Genomic DNA, 19,327 nt, shown 5'->3' with positions numbered 1-19,327 from the left:
TCACACAGGCATTTAGGATGGGTTCCTAAAACCCAATCAAGTGACTCCCAAGAAATCCCATCCTGACTCTGAGCAAGCTTTTAGACCCAATGACCGGTTTAGACCAAATGCAAGGGATAGGAAACAAGTTAAACTGACAGTGTAAGAGAGTAACCACCCAAACTCGGCGTGAACGACCTGGTTCCACCAACAAGTAAACAGCATGAAAAAAGCAGAGTTGAGGCTGGGCGATGAGTCGGCGGGGAGGTGTTTGCACTGTGATTTTGAGAAGGTTTGTGAAGTTTCAAAAGCGAAAAGAGAAGCAAGACAGGGGATACCATGCATATTGAAGAGAGAAAAGAAACCCCCTGGTTGTTGTAGCTAATTCTGGGGTCCCTTCCTAGACTTGCCTTGGGGATTGGGCCCAGGCACCTGCATTTTTAAACAGGGACTGGGAGGTGATCTTTCTGTGAGGGTAGGAACTGGCGGCAGCCAGACCCTCCCCAGAGAGCTGCTGGCTCAGTGAGCCAGGGACAGTGGAGTGCATGGGCACGGAAAACCAGGGGCTGGGTCCCTGCATGCCCCTTGGACAGAGGTGCCACCAGGAGCTCAGTGGCACAAGCTGGACACTGGCAAAGGCAGGCCCCCGATTCAAGTTCTGACATTTAAAAAAAGTTTTTATTTTATGTTTTTTAAAGATTTTAAAATTTATTTGAGAGAGACTGAGAGAGCAAGAAAACACAAGTGGAAGGAGAGGGAGAGAGAAGCAGGCTCCCCGCTGAGCAGGGAGCCCGATGTGGGGCTCGATCCGAGGACTCTGGGACCATGACCTGAGCCGAAGGCAGATGCTTAACCCACTGAGCCACCCAGGCGGCCCAGATGTTGACGTGTCTTACTACCACCAATGGTGACCTTGCTCCCTTGGCTAAGGTGCTGTCAGCCAGCTTTCTCCACTGTGAAGTTACGACTGTTCCTTTCCAAAAGTCACTTTGTTAGGACCAAGACGCCGAGGCCAGCCCACTCCCAACAGTGAGGGGAATAAAGCCTCCCCTTTTGGAGGGCTGAGTATGAAAGCACTTGGTGACTGCACAGTCATTCATAAATATTTGGGGTAGATGCTTCGAGGCTACACAAACACCCTGCTTCTGCATAAAGTCTCCCCACTAATTTTAGCAATCATCACTCATTACTGTGCTATTTTAACGATGCCTTTCTGTCTTCCTCATTCCTTCTCAATTAACTAGGATCCTCTTACAAGGACGAGCTATCATATAGCTGTCTATTTAGTTACCTGCTTACGTGAGTATGGACAAGTGGACATTTACTCTAGTCTTTGGGTCAGCATCCAGTACTGCTCGTATTTATTATGTGGTTCGACTGCTCTGACTTTGGCCATCGGGAAGCTCTTCAGGATGGCTCCTGTGTCCCCGCCCCCTCACCACACCCTTGCTAAAGCATTTCCTTACTTCCTAGCCCCATAAGATGGGTTCCCCTTTACTTTTTTTTTTTCCTGGAAGATTCTGAAGTAAACCCCAGATATCTCTGTAGTTCACCCCTAGAAGCTTCCCTAGGCCACAGCTACCATGCCACGGACAGACCTGCCAAAGTGGACAGTTCCTTTAGTCTTTTCCATTTGTTTGAATCCCATAGGATAATGCACACACGGTCCCCAACCAAGCTCACAGGCTGCTGAAACCACCCTGAGTCCATTCCGCAGCTGGCCCCCTTCCCGCCAGCCCTCCTTCCTGCTCCGCAGGGGAAGTAGCTGCCACTATGGCATCAGTGTTTCCTTCCAGGCTTTTTGGCTACAGCATCCCACATCACCCATTACCTAACCTTCCGTGTGGCTGCTGGGGTTCATTTAATTTCACAGAGGAGGGGGAGAAAGCTCCCCGGGGGGCCCTGATGTACCAACCGGCTCCCCCAGCTTTCTCCCAGTGGTGCTGGCTCCTCAGGCAAGGTGGGGGGAGTGGCTGTGGGGGAGGGGGCTCGGGCTGCCCCAGCCCCTCCCAGAAGCCCACAGCTGGGGCTCAGTGTCTGGACAGACAATAGGACAGCAGCTGGCAGCATCTGGGTCTTCAGGGAACGCCCAGAGCCTCCCCGATGCTTCCCACAGACCAGTGGTCTTGGCCCCAGGAGGCCTGGACACCCGTGGGGAGAGAGGAGGTGGCCCCACCACCTGGCATCCCTTCTGGGACCCACCCCCACAATCCTCATGCACCTCCATCAGATAAAGAGTGGCTCAGGGAACCCAGGGAGTGAGAGCCCCCGAGAACCCTGGGGAGACCCAGGGAGTCCAACTGATAAAGGCCCTCAGATTCTCTTCCTGGATCCTGAACCTGGTTTGAAAACCCAAATGTCCTTAGGGACGTGCGTAAGCGTTCGTTCGTAAGTGCGGTCAGTCTGTGCAAACCCATCAATGCTCACGACTGCCCTACGGTAGGAGCATCACCTTGCCGTGAGCAAACTAAGGCAGCAGAAGCCAACCACTTGTCACCCGGCTCATCGGCGGCGAAGCCGGGGCTCTGCTTTCCCTTTTAACCACACCTGACCCTTCCTCTCTCGGGAGACTAGGATGCCTTCACTCGTCACATCCTGTGCTGGCCCCACTCCTTCCCCTCCCTCCCCAAGTCCTGGACCTAAGTGACATTCAGCCTGACACTGCCTGTGACTTGTAAGGGGACGTGAAGTCCTTGGGGCCAGCAGCATCGAGTCTGCGGCACCAACGAACTAATGGGTAAAAAAATGAACCAGCTCCCTTTCTGTCCCCCAAGTCACCCCCGCTTTCCCACTGTGGCCGCTCAGGTCGTGGATAAGAGGCGAGGTCTGCCCACACCCTCGCCAGGCTGGACGCGCACGGGGTGATGGCCGACTGGGTCACACTTGGAGGAAAGGCCTCCCTGCACCAAGCCTCCTGAGACGCTTGGGGATAAAGGGCACGTGTGCGGTCCGTCTGGCAGCACGGGGCCCTGCGTCCTTCCCCTGCTCACCCACGGGGTCACCCAACTCTGTCTCTGCAGCTCTGAGGTGAAAAACTGCAGCTCGGTGAGTTCCGATCTGAGTTCATCTCAATGAGGAGAGCGCGAGCACATGTACCCGAGTGTAAGGGCATCTGAGTTTCCTGTTCTGCCACTGATCTGCTTCCTCTGCCCATCTTTCTGGAGGGCCGTTCAGGCCTGGGTTCGATTCCTCACCCTGTGTGCCCTTGGCCAGTTCGGGGACTCTCTACTCCGAGCCTCGGTTTCCTCATCTGTGAACGGGAATCCTCACATATCCCAGAGACCAGAGCTTAGAAAGTGATTCTGGAAGGCGGCAGAAGGCTGGCTCTGTGGAGATACTCTGTAATGTCACTGTGGCCATATCACCTCCTCCTACAAGTGCTGCGGAGCAACCCTCTCCTCCACCAAAAGGGTCTGAAGGGTCAAGTTCACCTGCAGTATCGGGCCCCTGCTGGCAGCCACTCCCCAGCTGGGGGTTCTGAGCCTAAGGTGGGGGTAGAGCAGAGGCCTGGCCTGGTGTTCTCAGACCGCTCTCTCTCCCACCCTGCCTTCACCCTGTGACCAGGAGAGGCTGCAGGAGAGGACAGGAGCGACCAAAGGAGCAGACACAGAGGGACGCTTCCTCCAGGCCACCTGCTAGAAGTGGACTGGCCCAAACAAGGAAATAGGAAGGGTCTGGTTTAAGGGATCCTGCTCTGAGCCAGACCCATGCTGGGTACCCAGCAGTGACCAAGATGGCCCTTGGTCCTGCTCTCCCAGTCCAGTGGAGAAGACGGTGGCCCTGAGGGGTCAGGGCTGGGGGAGCCCAGAGCAGGTGTCAAATCCATATTAGGAGATATCAGGAAGGGCTTCCTGAAGGAAGGACAGCAAAACTATCGTCTAAAAGATGAAAAAATGAGCCAAAAGACTAAGTTCATGTTGGTCAGGAATTACCACAGGTCCCATTTTACAGATGAGGAACTAATGCTTATAAAGATAAAGATGCTTGCCCAAGGTCACAGGGGAAGGAAAGGGCAGAGTACTAGCTATCCCTCATTACCTGTTTTTCCTTTTTCCATAAGAACAAATCCCAAATGTTTGTCGGCGTATGGCCTCATGTCTCAGCCTGCTCTGGAGCTATTAGGCATGGCTGTGTGCGACGCTCTGGCCCACGGGAAGTAAGTGTAAGGGGAGGGTCAGGCTTGGGGATGTGTCCGCTCTCCTGCTGTTCAGAGTTGGACATGGTGGCCTGCGTTCCAGCATCCATCTCGGACCATGAGGGCAAGGCCCCCGGAAAGGGCAGAGCAGAAAGCACAAGGAGCCTGCCCCCTGTACAAGGAAGCATTTGTGGAAGTGCCCCCCAGGCCCAGCCACCCACCCCAGGAATTTTCACCGGCATCAAACAGGTTTAAGTCATTGTTAACTTGGGTTTTCCGCCGCTTGCAGCCAAAGCAAACCTAAATACAGTTTGGAGGATGACAAGTTTGCCCTGTGATGTGGTATCAGGTACCCTCTGTTGAGGGCCTGTTCTGTGCCTGACGTGTTTCACACTCGGTGGTGTTTCATGTGACCCTCACTGCGGCCCCAGGCACGTTCCCATGTTCTGTAGGTCAGAGAGACAAGTATGCTTGCCCGGGACTGCACAGTGAGCAAGAGACAGGGCAGGATGTGAACGTGCTCCCCTAACTGTGTATCCTGCGTGTGCCCCATGCTGATCCTTCTCGGACAGGGCAGCAGGGGAGGGATCGGGCCAGGCTGGGGGGAAGGCACCTACCTTCGTAGGCCTTGGCCGCGTTCACCAGGCTGGACCATTCGAGGCCCGCGGCTGTGTCAGGCAGGGGCATCATCCCGGGGTCGAGGCGCCGCAGTGGCCGGTCCCGCCCGTCGGCCAGCGAGAGCTCCGAGGCAGAGATGGTGGCTGGGTAGGAAGAAGGGACATGGGAGGACGACAATGTGAAGGAAACAGAGACGTTCACCCATTCTCTTTCACCTTCTGTGTAGCTCTACAATGCTGTATCAGTGTTCTAATAGCGCACACAATTAATATATTACCCTCGTTAGAAGCTGCCGAATGCCAGCAGGTAAGGGGGTGGGAGTGTCAGGTGTTTATGGGGGTGGGGACGGGGGGAGAGGGACAGAGCTATGGGAGGTGAAGTCAGAGGTGACAGGGCTGGACCGTGTGGGACCTCGTAGGTCAGGAGGACTTTGTCCTTCACTCTGTGTGGGACGGAGCCACAGGCTGGCTCTGGGAGCGGGGTGGGGGGGTGGAGGGGGACACACACGGACACGCGACCAGACGCAGGTGCTCCCATGCTCCCCAGCTGCCTGTGGAGGCCAGACCGCGTGGGGGTGGAGAGCAGGGAGGTGGTGGGGGGCTGCCCAGGACAGGCCTGTGTGAGGCTGGGGGGGTTGGGGAGGCAGGAACAAATGGCAGGTCCTGGAATGATTCTGTACGTGCAAACCAACGTACTTCCAGAAGCGGGGAGGTGAGCATGGGCCAGAGAGAAGAGTGCACAGTGACTTCAGGATCCTGAAGCCGGCCCTGAGCTGGGGAGGTGGGGGGTGGGCCCCAAGTTTGTTTCTGGAGGAGGCAGTACCATCCCGCAGACACAAGTCCGGGTCATCAGTGTGTGGTCAGTGTCTGGTGGTGGTAGGGGCACCGCGGGGAGACCTGCTGTGTCCCTGTATGGAGGGTGGGGCAGAGAAAGAGGCCCCCGAAGTCTCTGGGTGTTGGGAGTGACGGTGGCAGCAGCTGCGTTTGCTGCAGCCATCGGCCGAGTCCCGTGTGTTGGGCAGAGGCCCCAGGCTTCAGCTTGCTGACGCTTCACAGCTGCCAAAGGGGAGGGGACAGAGGACAGCAGCGGAGCGCAGGGAGGTCAGGAGGTGACTCAGGCAGGGAAGGCAGGGCCCAACTATGCTGGGCATGCTACAGGGACCATCTCACAGCCTCACCTCCAAGTAGCCGGGACGGAGGTGCTGTGATGTCCCCCGTGTTGTGGAGGGGGAAGGAGGCTCAGAGCGAGATGTCTGGCTCGTGTTCACACTTGCTGGCAGGGGCACCTGGCTTTGAATTGCGCAGTCTGACGCTGCTCGAAGCCCAGCCCTGCCAAGCTTTGGGGTTCAGTAGGTCCCTGTTAATGCTCGGCCCTAACCCCAGTCGCCAGTCCCGATATGCAGGTGTGACTTGCAGTAGGGTTAAAATGCTTGCTTCAGATGCAAGAATATGACAAGATACCAGATAACCAGCACTGTCCAGGGCTTACTGCACGTATCAGGGATAGCACTACGCGCCTCCCGCGTATGAAGGCGTCTGCGTCTTGGTTTAGCGCGGTGAGGGGTAGGTATGCCTTGAGCTGAGATGGGGGCGGAGTGGGAGCAGGCTCAGGAGCGTCTCCACCTCCATGATACCGGACACGGGCCTCTCTGAAGTGGAGATCTGTCTGCATTGGAGGGCGCTGTGCAGGTGCTATTACACACCAGCCCCCAAAAGGCCGGGCAGCACCCCGCAGTCATGCCAGGGACCTGCAATGAAGTCACGATCCCTCGCACCATGTGGGGTAGAGACAGACAATAGACAATCAGTCTATGGCCATCTGGGTTGGGTTTTGCTGCTCGATGAGCCTGGCCCGGACTTCTGCATCGTCTCTCAGTTTTGGAGCCTTTGGGGGTAGTGAATAGGGATTGGGGGAAGGGGGGGGGCGCGAAGGCAGGGCCCACCCCCAGCCAGTGCACGGGCTTTGACGGGGCCCGTGTGCACTGTGCCCCCTTCGTGGGGAATGCTGGGTAAACAATCGCTGGGTGAATAAAAGGACGGATGAGTCACACCCTTACACTTCCTCCCTCCAAGAGCTGGCAGACTTGGGGGGAATCAGGTAAGTAAATAAATATTTATGGAACCATCTGCTTGGTGTTGGAACAGGGAGCTGGGGGAGCAGTGAAGGGGAAGCCCGACTCTCAGGGTCCTCCTGTCTACAGCTGCAGGGGCTGACCACCCCCCTCTCTGGCCTCAGATGACTCCCATCTCTGGGGAGTCCAGGCTTCTAGCTAGGTGGCCCCCAGGAGACCCCCTGATGCTTGGCTAATAACTCCCTTCTCTGTAGGTGACACCACCAGTAACCCCCGAAGCTCCAGCGCACCCCAGCTCCCCACCTCGGCTGACACCTCCATTGACGACCTCTAGTGCAGACCGTCCCCCACTTCCCAATGCTGGCGAAGCCCCCCCATCCACCAGCCCCAGCACGCCTGGGCTCACATTTCTTCTCCGGGAAGCCATTGCCTGTGGCAGGGACGGTGCTGGGGCTGCCACCGCCGGGCGGGTGGGGGTGCTGGTGCTGGCGGCGGGCGGGCAGCGTGCTGGAGGGGAAGGCGCAGGTACTGGTGAAGAGCACGTCGCTGGGCAGGCCCGGCTCCAGGCCGGTAGGGCTGGCAAAGCTGGGCTCCCGCCGCCCGCTGCACAGGCTCTCATCAGACAAGGTCCGCTGCAGGCTCTTCTGTGGTGACTGTTGGTGAGACAGGGACGGTCACATGGCATGGTTCTGGCCTGCCTCCCGGTCCCTGTCCTTACAGGCGCCACCGTGTCCCGGACAGCCATGCATTTTACCCAACCAGCATCTTTCTCTGTCCCTTTCTGCTCAAAGCACCTCAAGTTTCCACTGGGGATGCCTCCTCCTGCTCCAGAGGTTAGGGAAGGCGGGGTGACCTAAGCTGGACTAATGGTAGTCAGTCACTGGCAGGGGCCACTGGGGACAGCTCGGTTCCACAAGAGCACAGCCAAGCCGGAGCAGGCCGGGACAAGAAGGAAGAGAAACACAGTGTCGAGGGACTATGGGCGCCTGATGGTTCCCCTGCCTTTGGGGAACAAGAGACTGAATTTCCCCTGGGAACCCCTCCCCCACTCTTGGTCCACGCAGTTTGGGTGGCTGGAGGCTGCTTCCACTCTGGGATCTGGGAGAGGGACACGAGAGCCGATAAGAGCATCGCTTTCCAGTCACGTGAGCTACCCCAGCACGGAAGGAATCCCCCACATGCCTGGGATTTGGGCCCCTGGGATCTGGTCTCTGACCCCCATGACAACCTGACTCCGGGCTATGAAGCCACAGATACCAAATGGAGTGGGCTGCCACCGCTGCCACAGGTGGGGGCCACAGGCAGGGGGAGGCCGGAGTGAGCACAGGCAGTGCTGTCCTCCTCCCTCGCCCTCCCATGACCACCTGCCCCCGCCCGATTCTGTGTGCGAGCATGCACGTGGTGGGGGGCGGCCTCCACATACCCCCGCATCTCTCTCCTGCTCGGGTGCCAGGTTGTCCATGATGATGAGTTTCTTCAGGTCGTCCTCAATGGTGGATTTGTAATTCTTCCGCGGGGAGCGGAGGTCTCGGAGGGATGCCCTCAACCGTGGCTGCCCAAAGACGTTTTTCGTATTAGTGTCCACCTGCCTGGAATGAGATGATCAGAGTCAGGGGGGCCTCGGGGAGGCTCATGCTGCTTCTCAAAGCAGTACTGACCCAAGAAGGCCGACTGCCCCCCCAGGGAAGGGGCCGCAGCCTTCTCCTCTTCACCGGCTGGGAGTGAGCCAGAAGAGGGTTCACATTTATTCTGTCCACTTGCTCATCCCACAAGATTTTCTGGGAGCCTGCCTGTTCCAGGCGGGGGACACACAGCGGGGAACACGGAGCTGACCTCCAGTTACGGAGACCCACGAGGAACAGATAAACAGGAAGAGAGATCCCATAAGGTGAGGCAGAAAGAGGAATTCTGAAGAAAGACAATGCCAGGTAAATGGGGAGGGATCAGCTGGGATGGTGTGGCTCTTCTGAGGGGGTGAGAATGGAGGGAGCCCACAGGGTAGAAGAGCGCTGCATTCGGAGGGAAGCAGGGGCTGGGCTGGGAGGGGGTCAAGCTTGGTGAATGAGGGGAGGAACAGGCCTGTGGGCAGGTGGTGAGTGAGGACAGGGAGGGGATGACTGGTGCAAGGCAAGGTCTGGGGGTGGGGGGAACACACCTCTCAGGGACTCGTGAGCCACGAGAAGATGTGCGACTGCCCCCAGGAAGGAAGCCTCTGAGATTCGGAGCTGGTGAGTATGAGGTCCTGACTTGTGTTGTAGAAGTCTCGCTCTGGTGGCCGGATAGAATAGCAACCCTTATGGAAGCAGGGCCAAGCATGTGGGGAGAGAGACTGTGAGAAAGTTCTTGCAGTTGTTCAGGTGTGACGGGGGTGGCCCAGACCAAGGCTTCCAACCGTAGGAGAGGGATGGGGTCTCAGGAGATCGCCCAGAGGGACAGTCTCCTGGGGGTCAGGGTCCCACAGGTGAGTGCGGGGCCACGGACAGCAGACCTCTGGCCGAGTGCTCCAGGGTCTGTTGTCAGATGTCCGTAACTTGGGTTTCCTCCTCTGTCATGTGGGGAAAGAGGGTTCATGAATCTTGGGGTGGCCAGGAGGATCCAGAGACGAGGCACCTGAACCCCAGCCAGGGCCCTGGAGCCCCCCTCACTGTCACTACCCCTGGGGCTCCCATTCCAGAAGCTGGTCTGTGAGCCCGGGGCACTCGGATCACCATTTTCTTCAGCACCCAAAGCCAACCCCATAATGCCTTCCAGAACACTCTGCCACCTAAAAGCCATCGAGGCACAGCCTAGGGTTAAATGCAGGAGCCACGGAGGTGAACAGTTGCTGCTGTGGGACCGCAGACAGGTGGCCCCATCTCTCGGACCCTCTGGAGAACGTGCTGACCTTGCAGTCCTGTGGGGACTGCTGCTAATGGCCCGGCTGGCACCTGACGGCGAACACTTGGGAGAGGGGGTTGCTCTTGTAGCTGCTGACCTGAGGCTGGCCCCAGGCCGCACACCCCTCAGTGGCTCCCTGGCCCTCTGCTGGGACCTCCCCTGAGGCCTCCTTCTCCTTTCCGGCTCAGCCCTCAGGCTCAGGCCTTACTTCCCTGGTGAAGACTGGGTCCTGGACCTTAAGTGTCCCAGGAGAGAAATAATGACAGCTGACAGCCCTCACTGTGTACCAGGCCCTGTCCACTGACCCGAGGGCTCCGTGTATGCGAACTCGTTAAATCTGCACACCAACCGTGATCACGATCACCCACTTTACAGGCGGGAGACTGAGGTGCAAGGAGACTAAATAATTGTACAGGAGGCGTCCAAGGTCACACAGCCTGTGCGAGTGGAGGAGCTGGGATTCCAGCCGAGGTCACCAGGCTACAGAGCCCACAGGTATCACCGTTGAACTTGACCGCTGTGTCTGTATCACAGATGTGGCACAAAAATGATGAACCGGGGGTGCCTGGGTGGCTCATTCGGTTAAGTGTCTGACTCCTGACTCTGGATCAGATCACGACCTCTGGGTCGTGGGATCGAGTCCTGTGTCAGGCTTCACACTCAGTGCAGAATCAAGCTTGAGGATTCTCTCTCCCTCTGCCTCTACCCCCAGCCCCCAAATAATAAAGAAAATCTTAAAAAAAAAAAAAAAGACATATACTGTGTGGGGAGCATAACTGCATTTGGTTTAGTAATACTCTTTTTGAATGCAGAGAAAAAGTTCTGGGGGAAAGTATGAACAATGGTACATGACCCCTGGGAGGCCAGGAGTCTTTCTAGGAGGTGGAAAAATGGGACTGTCCCTTCTCATCTGATACCCATCTGAACTGTCTCAATTTATTTTACCACACATAATCACTTGCCAGAACAATAGTCATTTTAAAAACCATTTTTTTAAAAAAAAGGTGACCCCTGAAATTTATCATTTTGTAACTCAAGAATGAAAGAGTCTTTGGACCCAGGAAGAAAGAGGATGTCTAGGGCTCCTGAGCGTTTTGAAGTTTGCATTTTTCTCATTTTCTCAGCTGCCACCTTGGGGTTTTAACAAAAGAAGGAAGAGAGGGTGGCAAGTTTCTCCCCGTCAGGTCGTATTCCTCCCTAAATTAGAATTCCAGGTCTAGGGTAATTCTGGTTCCATCCCAGTGTTCTCTGAAGTGTGTTCTCTGGGTGAAATGAAAAGCTTTAGAGCCCAAAGAGAGAAATATGCAGAGAAGCAGAGGACGGGCATACACCCCAACGAATACGTGGTTCCAACTCTGGGAGCTGGAAGGGGGCTCAGCCCTCCTCCCTGCAAAGGGATTTCACAGTTTCCCAGAATCCCCTGCGGGGGGACGTGGTGGAGCATGTGACTCAGTATAGGGCATGTCCCATGTTGTGCCCACCTCCCCTGGAGAGGGAGCAGGCTGGGACTTTAGCCCATCTATGGCAAGAAAGGGACACTGTTTATGAGGATGGCGTTCTGGGAGGGGCTTCAAACGTGCACACTCTCGGCCCTCGGGGCTCTACTGCTGGGGTGTGTCCTTCAGAAAGGCCAGTGTGAACTTATGCATGCCAAGTCTACGGGGACCCTTAATGGGGTGCTGTCCATCAAGCAAACACAGACCTGGCCCGCAGGGGAAGGGTGAGGCCCCACGGAATCAGGGCATCTAGCTATTAAAGAGAAGTGGAGCTGAGGCACGTGACACAGACCGAGGTTCTCCCAGATCTGTCACAGGAATAAAGAAGTGGTATGTACAGCGTGAAAGCTTTTTTCGAAAACAAAGCTTACACATAGCTTAGTTTGATATATTAAAATTTACCAAACTCTCGGTTCCAAAAGATGGGTATTTGGGGGATTCGCTTTCTAAAAATGTGCCTCATCACTACCCATGAAATCCTTGATAATCTGCCCCACCCTGCTTCTGCCCTCGTCTCTCCTCCCACACAGGCCTCCCAATGTTCCTTTAGCATGCTGGGCACGGTCCTGCCCCAGGGCCTTTGCACTGGCTATTCTAACTGCCTAGAGAGTTACCCTCTCCAGCATTCCCCATGAATGGCAGCTTCTCATCTATTCAGCTTATCTCAAATGTTGCCTCCTCAGGGAGGCCTCTCCTGACCACTCAACCTTCTGGTGTCCCCTCCCGGCCCGGGCGTGCTTGATCACACACTCCTGTGTGCTGCTTCACTGTGTTCAACTCCTGGCGGTTTGTCCCAGGTGCTAGTGTGTTTGTGGTCCCACTCCCACCTCATCTGTAGCCTTCTGTTCTGTGTTGGGAGAGGGGCCTTACACATTGCAGGCCCTCAGAAATAGCGGCTCAACGTCAATCACGGGGAGCCAATCTTCCTTCCACCCAGCTAACCAACCAACCCACTTCCCTACCTACCTCCTACCTTTCAAACTTCCTCTTTTTTTTTTTTTTTAAAGATTTTATTCATTTATTTGACACAGAGAGAGATCACAAGTAGGCGGAGAGGCAGGCAGAGAGAGAGGGGGAAGCAGGCTCCCCACTGAGCAGAGAGCCCGATGCAGGGCTCGATCCCAGGACCCTGAGATCATGACCAGAGCCGAAGGCAGAGGCTTAACCCACTGAGCCACCCAGGCACCCTCCTCTCTCCCTTTTTTAAAAACAAACAAAAAAAAAAACCCCAAAAAAACACTTAAGTAATCTCTACACCCCATGTGGGACTTAAACTCACAAGTCAAGAGTCTCCTGTTCCTCTGACTGAGCCAGCCAGGTGTCTCTCTCCCTTCCTTTTACAAGAAGCTTCAATGACTTTTATAAAAGAAAAAAAGTACAGAAATATTTAAAAAGTTAAGTCAAAAGAACACAGGTATTTCTTCCTTTCTCTGTTTAATTTGTTTTCATGCGCTAACATTGCCAGCTCCTAGGACCTCTAGCACTCCGACGGGGCATTTGGGATTCTCCGGCAGGAAGGCTGGCTCGCCAGGAGACATCCTGCCTCAACCCTCAAGCATCTCCGCCGCTGCAGGCCTCACTCCTCCCTTGGGGCACCATGGGCTGGTCTACAGGAGAAGAGTCCACTGGAATTCAGTTTGGAGCATCAAATTGATTATTATTGTCATTTCTTTCTCTTTTTAAACCCGCTCTTACTCTCTTTCTTCTGGAAGAATTTCCTGATGTAGTTTCCAAACAGCAAATTCTAAGCAATCATTTAAAACAGAATTAACTCCAGATTAACAAAACCAGCCAGACTGGGCTTGTACATTCTGATCGGTTTCCTTTTTTCCCCAGATCTCAGGTCCCCATGATTGTGAAAACCTGATGACCCCTGAGGACAAACCAGACTGCTCGATGACGGTTCAAAAGGATGAGATCACCTTCTCTGTGCTAATACGGAATCGCCCCGGAAATACAAAGAAGAGAGAGCAAGTGGAAAAGGCAGATGTGTAGAGACGGGGAGCCACGCTGGCCAAGAGAAGGGGCATGAGGGTGGAAGAACATGGGGTCCCACCGGCTTGTCATGGTTGGAACACTTTGGGATGGACACGGAAGAAATGAAGGCCATGGTTGCATCTGGGGAGGGGGGTGCTGGATGGCTGGGGGCCAGGGAAGGGAGAGAGGCTGGGCCTGTGCCACGAACCCCTGGTACTAGCTTGGTTTTCATCCTGGGCACGGTTTACCTTTCACAATACAAATGAAGAGAACACCCGGAAGGATGTGCCTTCTCTCTGGGTTCTGCCTGACAGCACCAGACATCATCTCTGATTTGCCTGAGCTGCCTGAACTTGGACTTGGCCATGTTGTGGAATTACACCACTGACAGTAGAAAACAAAGGCAGACAACTTACAAAGGTGGCTCTCTGCGGTAAGGTCCCAGACAACAGTGACTCCTTTTTCCTATGACAGGAGGGCCAGAGGTGGACGGCGACCAATAGCTCTGACTTGGCTGGGCCTGTTCCCAGCTGACTCTGGGCTGTGGCCTCCAACTGGGGCGGCTCCCCCGGGGCCAAGTTAATTAAGCTAATTAGCACCACTGTCAGCCTGTCTGGGCCAGGGGCTGTGCCAACGTGGCTGGCGAGGATGCACAGCAGGGGAGGCAGGCAGATATTCCTGGAAGGATGGCTGGGAGAGAGGCCTGCAGGAGCGGGGCTGGGGGGATGCTGCCCTGCTATGGGGTGGGGATGTTGGGGAGAGGCCTTCCCCAATTCCTTCTGCGGCTGCATGGAGCTGGACCTAAATCTGAGGAAGGAAGGAGCCAGAATGCCAGGTGTCAACCACAAGATGCCTGTGCCTGTCAGCCCAGCCAACAGTGACTGGTACTTCCCTATGACTCACTGAAATCCTCACGTCACCTCTGGGACATAGGTGCTCCTGTCTTCCCCTCTTGAGGCTGGGAAACAGGCACGGTGAGCGGAGAGAACTCAGAATCCACATATGCCAGATGCTCAGAGCCACCCCAAGATTCACCCCTAATGAAAGAGGGGCTGGCTGCGTGTGGTTCCTGGTAGCCGGGGCTCCCGGGGACGTGGGGCTGGTGTGTCGTCTGCAGCTGCACTGTTTCCTCATGGCGGCTGGAAGAGGCTGGTTCTACCATTATCTCACCCCACAGGTGAGGGCTGGTGATGCCGAGAGGTTCTGACACACGGTGCTGGTGCCGGGAGAGCTGGGACGCGAACCCAGGTGGTATAACTCAGGCACCACTCTGCTGTGCAGGTGTAGTAACAGCAGCGACAAAGCTCATGTCCCCAGTGCTCAGTCACTCCTGGGCCCTGGGCGGCCTTCACACACGTGATTTCACTTCACCCCTGCAGTGGCACTGGATGAAGCAGGTTTCTCAGGGTGGCCCAAGGGCCGCCAGCCCACAGGGGCTTCTCCAGCCCTGCAGTCCAGTCCAGACTGGCCTGTTGAGGAGGCGGTGCCCAGGAGGGCTGAGGGCTGCCAGCTCCACCTCCCAGCCTGCAAGGCTCCAGCCGGGCCCCTCCCGTCAGAAGGGAAACCTGTGGGCCCAGTCACGCCCTCACCTGCTGAGCCGTGTGCAGCCCCAGCACGGTGCTGGGGGCTCAAATGGATGGACTCACCAAGTCCTCAGAACCCTGGAGCTAGGGAAGACTGGCATCCCAGGTTACAGAGTGGGAAGCTGAGGGGCTACACCTGAGGTGGGGGTAAGCATCCTGACCCTTCCGCTGTTCTGCCCTTCTAATGGCTCGGAGAAGGCAGGCCAACGAATTAATGAGCCCAGGGACAAAGTGGCCAAAATGGGGCCGCGTGGCCATCCCCTGAGGCAGAGGTGCTGGCCTGTCCCTCCCTGGGTGTTGACCAAGGCCTGCAGGAGAAGGGCCGGATGTGGGAGACAGATTCTCTGTCCTTCACTGGCTTATTCTGTCATTTGGTCAGCTAGAGCACGTGCCCAAATACAGAGGAGACCAAATACAGAGGAGACCCTCCATGAAATTGTCCTGAGGAAAGAGGAGTCACTGCCCTGGGTAGGAGTCCTCCTTGGGTCTTTCGTATGACGAGATGCTCTGTTAGTTACCTTGTTGGCTATGAATCCGAGCTCTGCCACTTCTGGCTGCAGACCTGGCTATGTACTTCTAACTGTGCCTCGGTTTCCTCATCTGGAAATGGGGGTAAGAACAAGATCCCTCTAGTGGGGTTGCCAGAGGATCAAGGGGCCAGGTCTGTCCAGCCCCAGCCCAGCAGCGTGGCGGAAAGGGAGCACCTCTGGGCTGGATGAGGCCATTTGCATTTCTCTGCTGGGTGTGTTAGAGGTCCCTGACTGAAATCAACCGCAAGGGAAGCAAAGGAAGTAGACAGATTTGGGAATTACTCCTGGTGGGGCAGGGGATAAGCTCGTAATATGTGGTGACCTTGTGGGGACAAATCACAAAACCAACAAGCACAGTATTTGCAATGATTAACTGGGCAAGTGATGTTAACCATTCTGGACCTCAGTATTTCTTATCTGGAAAATGGGAAGCAAAGTACTTTCATCTCCTTGTTCTACAGTGAGAATTAAATGAGTCAATGTAGGTGAAGGGCTTATGACAGTACTTGGTAAAGTAGGTACTCACATACGTAGGTAAATAAGTTATGCAAACGAGTCCCTGTACCTTGGGATAAAATGTCAGTGACAGCTTCATACACGGGAGGAAAAAAAGTATGTTTAACCTCAAATAATTTAGCTTGAAGATGATGTTTTCTGGAAAACTAGGTTAGGTGACTCAGACGGATCTTTAACAATGAAAAAGACACTATCTCCAAAATGCTCAGAGAGCGTCTGAATAAGACAGCTTTATGAAATGGAAGTATGTGGACAAAAGCGGTTCTAAATTAACATATTATCTTCCACATGTGATTTAAAAAATGTATCTATATGAAACGCCTGGCTGGCTCAGTCAGTGGAGGTGTGATTCTTGATCTTGGGGCTGTGAGTTCGATTCCCACATTGGGAGCAGAGATTACTTAAAAATACAAACTTTTAAAAAAATGTACCTATAACTAAATTATCAAATATTATAAGAAGCCATGAAACTACTTTATGTGCTGTCCCAAATATTTCATATATTTATATATTGACATATTTTATATATTTAGCTTAGATATGTTTATACAAACATACACATCTAGGGGTGCCTGGATGCCTCAGGGAGTTAAATGTCTGCCTTTGGCTCAGGTCATGATCCCAGGGTCCTGGCGCTGAGCCTCACATCTGGGCTCCCTGCTCAGCAAGGAGTCTGCTTCTCATTCTCTTCCCCTGCTCACGATCTCTCTCTCTCAAATAAATAAAATCTTTAAAACATACAAACATAAACATCTATAAAGAGATATAAATTCGTATCTTTCGGGGTGCTTGTGGGTGCTAAGTGGGTTAAGCCTCTGCCTTCGGCTCAGGTCATGATCCCAGGGTCCTGGGATCGAGCCCTGCAATGGGCTCTCTGCTCGGCAGGGAGCCTGCCTCCCCCTCTCTCTGCCTCTCTGCCTACTTGTGATTTCTGTCAAATAAATAAAATCTTAAAAAAAATTCATATTTTTCAATAGTTACCTTGAATGTAAATGGCTAAATGTCCCAATCAAAAGAAACAGGGTATCAGATTGGAGAAAAAAACAAGACCCATCAATATGGTGTCTGCAAGAGACTCACTTTAGACCCAAAGACACCTCCAGACTTAAAGTAAGGGGGTAGAAAACCATTTACCATGCTAATAGACATCAAAAGAAAGCTGGGGTAGTAATCCTTATATCAGAAAAATTCGATTTTAAACCAAAGACTGTAATAAGAGATGAGGAAGGACACTATATCATACTTAAAGGGTCTGTCCAACAAGAAGATCTAACAATTGTTACCTAACAATATTTATGCCCCTAACATGGGAGCAGTCGATTATACAAGACAATTAATGACAAAATCAAAGAAATAGTACGGGACTTTAATACCCCCGTCACTGAAATGGACAGATCATCTAAGAAGATGTCAACAAGGAAACAAAGACTTTAAATGACACAATACACCAGATGGACTTCACAGATATATTCAGAACACTTCATCCCAAAGCAAGAGAATACACATTCTTCTCTAGTGCACATGGAACAGTCCCAGAACAGATACAACCTGGGTCACAAATCAGGTCTCACCTGGTACCAAAAGACTGGGATCATTCCCTGCATATTTTCAAACCACAATGCTTTGAAACTCAAACTCAATCACAAGAGGAAAGTTGGAAAGCACTCAAATACATGGAGACTAGAGTATCCTACTAAAGAATGAATGGGTCAACCAGTAAATTAAAGAAGAATTGAAAAAATTCATGGAAAACAAATGAAAATGAAAAAAAAAAAAGCTGTTCAAAATCTTTGGGACACAGCAAAGGCGGCCCTAAGAGGAAAGTATTATAGCAATACAAGCCTTTCTCAAGAAACAAAAAAGGTCTCAAGTACACAACCTAAACCTACACCTAAAGGAGCTGGAGGAAGAACAGCAAATAAAGCCTAAACCCAGCAGCAGAAGAGAAATAACAAAGATCAGAGCAGAAATTAATGAAATAAAAACTAAAAGAACAGTAGAACAGATCAAAACCCCTGGCCAGACTTATTAAAAAGAAAAGAGAAAGGACCCAAATAAATAAAATCATGAATGAAGGAGGAGAGAGCACAACCAACACGGAAAAATACAAACAATTATAAGGACATATTATGAGCAACTAAACGACAACAAATTAGACAATCTGAAAGAAATGGATGTATTCCTAGAGACTATAAACTACCAAAACTGAACGAGGAAGAAATAAAAAACCTGAACAGACCCATAACCAGCAAGGAAATTGAAGCAGTCATCAAAAATCTCCCAAAAAACAAAAGCCCAGGGCTAGATGGCATCCCAGGGAAATTCTGCCAAACATTTAAAGAAGAATTAATACCTGTTCTTCTGAAAGTGTTCTAAAAAACAGAAAGGGAACGAAAACTTCCAAACTCATTTTATGAATGTTTTTCCATTTCTTTATGTCTTCCTCAACTTCCTTCACTAAGTATTTTACAGTTTCAGAGTACAGATCTTTTATCTCTAGTCAAGTTTATTTCTAGGTATCTTATGAGTTTTGGTGCAATTGTAAGTGGGATGGATTCCTTGATTTCTCTTCCTGTGGCTTCATTGATGGTGTGAAGAAATGCAACAGACTTCTCAATAGATGCAGAAAAAGCATTTGACAAAGTACAACATCCTTTCTTGATTAAAACTCTTCACATTGTAGGGATAAAGGGTACAATATCATAAAAGCCATCTATGAAAAACCCATAGCGAATATAATTTTCAATGGGGAAAACAGCTTTTCCCTTAAGGTCAGGAACACAGCAGGGCTGTCCACTATCACCACTGCTATTCAACATAGTACTAGAAGTCCTAGCCTCAGCCATCAGACAACAAAAAGAAATAAAAGGCAACCGAATGGGTAAAGAAGAAGTCAAAGTCTCACTCTTTGCAGATGATATGATACTTTATGTGGAACCCAAAAGACTCCACTTCAAAACTGCTAGAACTCATATAGGAATTCAGTAAAGTGCCAGGATATAAAATCAATGCACAGAAAGCAGTTGCATTTCTATAAACTAACAACAAGACAGAAGAAAGAGAAATTGAGGAGTTGATCCCATTTACAATTGCACCCAGAACCATAAGATACCTAGGAATACACCTAACCAAAGAGGCAAAGAATCTGTACGTGGAAAACTACAAAGTTCTCATGAAAGAAATTGAGGAAGACACAAAGAAGTGATAAAATTTTCCATGCTCATGGACTGGGAGAACAAATATTGTGAAAATGTCTATGCTGCTATCTAGAGCAATCTACACATTCAGTGCAATCCCTATCAAAATACCATCAACTTTTTTCTTTTTTTTTTTTTTTTAAGATTTCATGCATTTATTTGACAGAGATCACAAGTAGGCAGAGAGGCAGGCAGAGAGAGGGGGAAGCAGCCTCCCCGCTGAGCAGAGAGCCCGATGTGGGGTTCGATCCCAGGATTCTGAGATCATGACCTTAGCCAAAGGCAGAGGCCTAACCCACTGAGTCACCATCAACTTTCTTCACAGAAATGGAATTGTCCTAAAATTTA

The 19,327-nt window shown here is 52.4% G+C and overlaps 1 protein-coding gene across 1 annotated transcript in view; it reads right to left on the bottom strand.

Moving 5' to 3' along the window:
- Positions 1 to 19,327, bottom strand: part of SIPA1L3 (signal induced proliferation associated 1 like 3) — a 230,045-nt gene that overhangs the window by 4,402 nt on the left and 206,316 nt on the right. Inside the window, exons 17-19 of the mRNA XM_032842051.1 lie at positions 8,227 to 8,392; positions 7,210 to 7,456; positions 4,732 to 4,875 (exon numbers count right to left, since the gene is read on the bottom strand). Of these exons, the coding sequence (XP_032697942.1) occupies positions 4,732 to 4,875; positions 7,210 to 7,456; positions 8,227 to 8,392 (557 nt within the window). The remainder of the gene's footprint in view (positions 1 to 4,731; positions 4,876 to 7,209; positions 7,457 to 8,226; positions 8,393 to 19,327) is intronic.

The sequence above is a fragment of the Lontra canadensis genome, unplaced genomic scaffold (genome assembly GCF_010015895.1).
Source record: "Lontra canadensis isolate GAN:19392208 unplaced genomic scaffold, GSC_riverotter_1.0 scaffold125, whole genome shotgun sequence".
Taxonomy (NCBI): domain Eukaryota; kingdom Metazoa; phylum Chordata; class Mammalia; order Carnivora; family Mustelidae; genus Lontra; species Lontra canadensis.
Note: the sequence above shows the minus strand (reverse complement) of the source record. Positions and strands in the feature narration are given on the sequence as shown.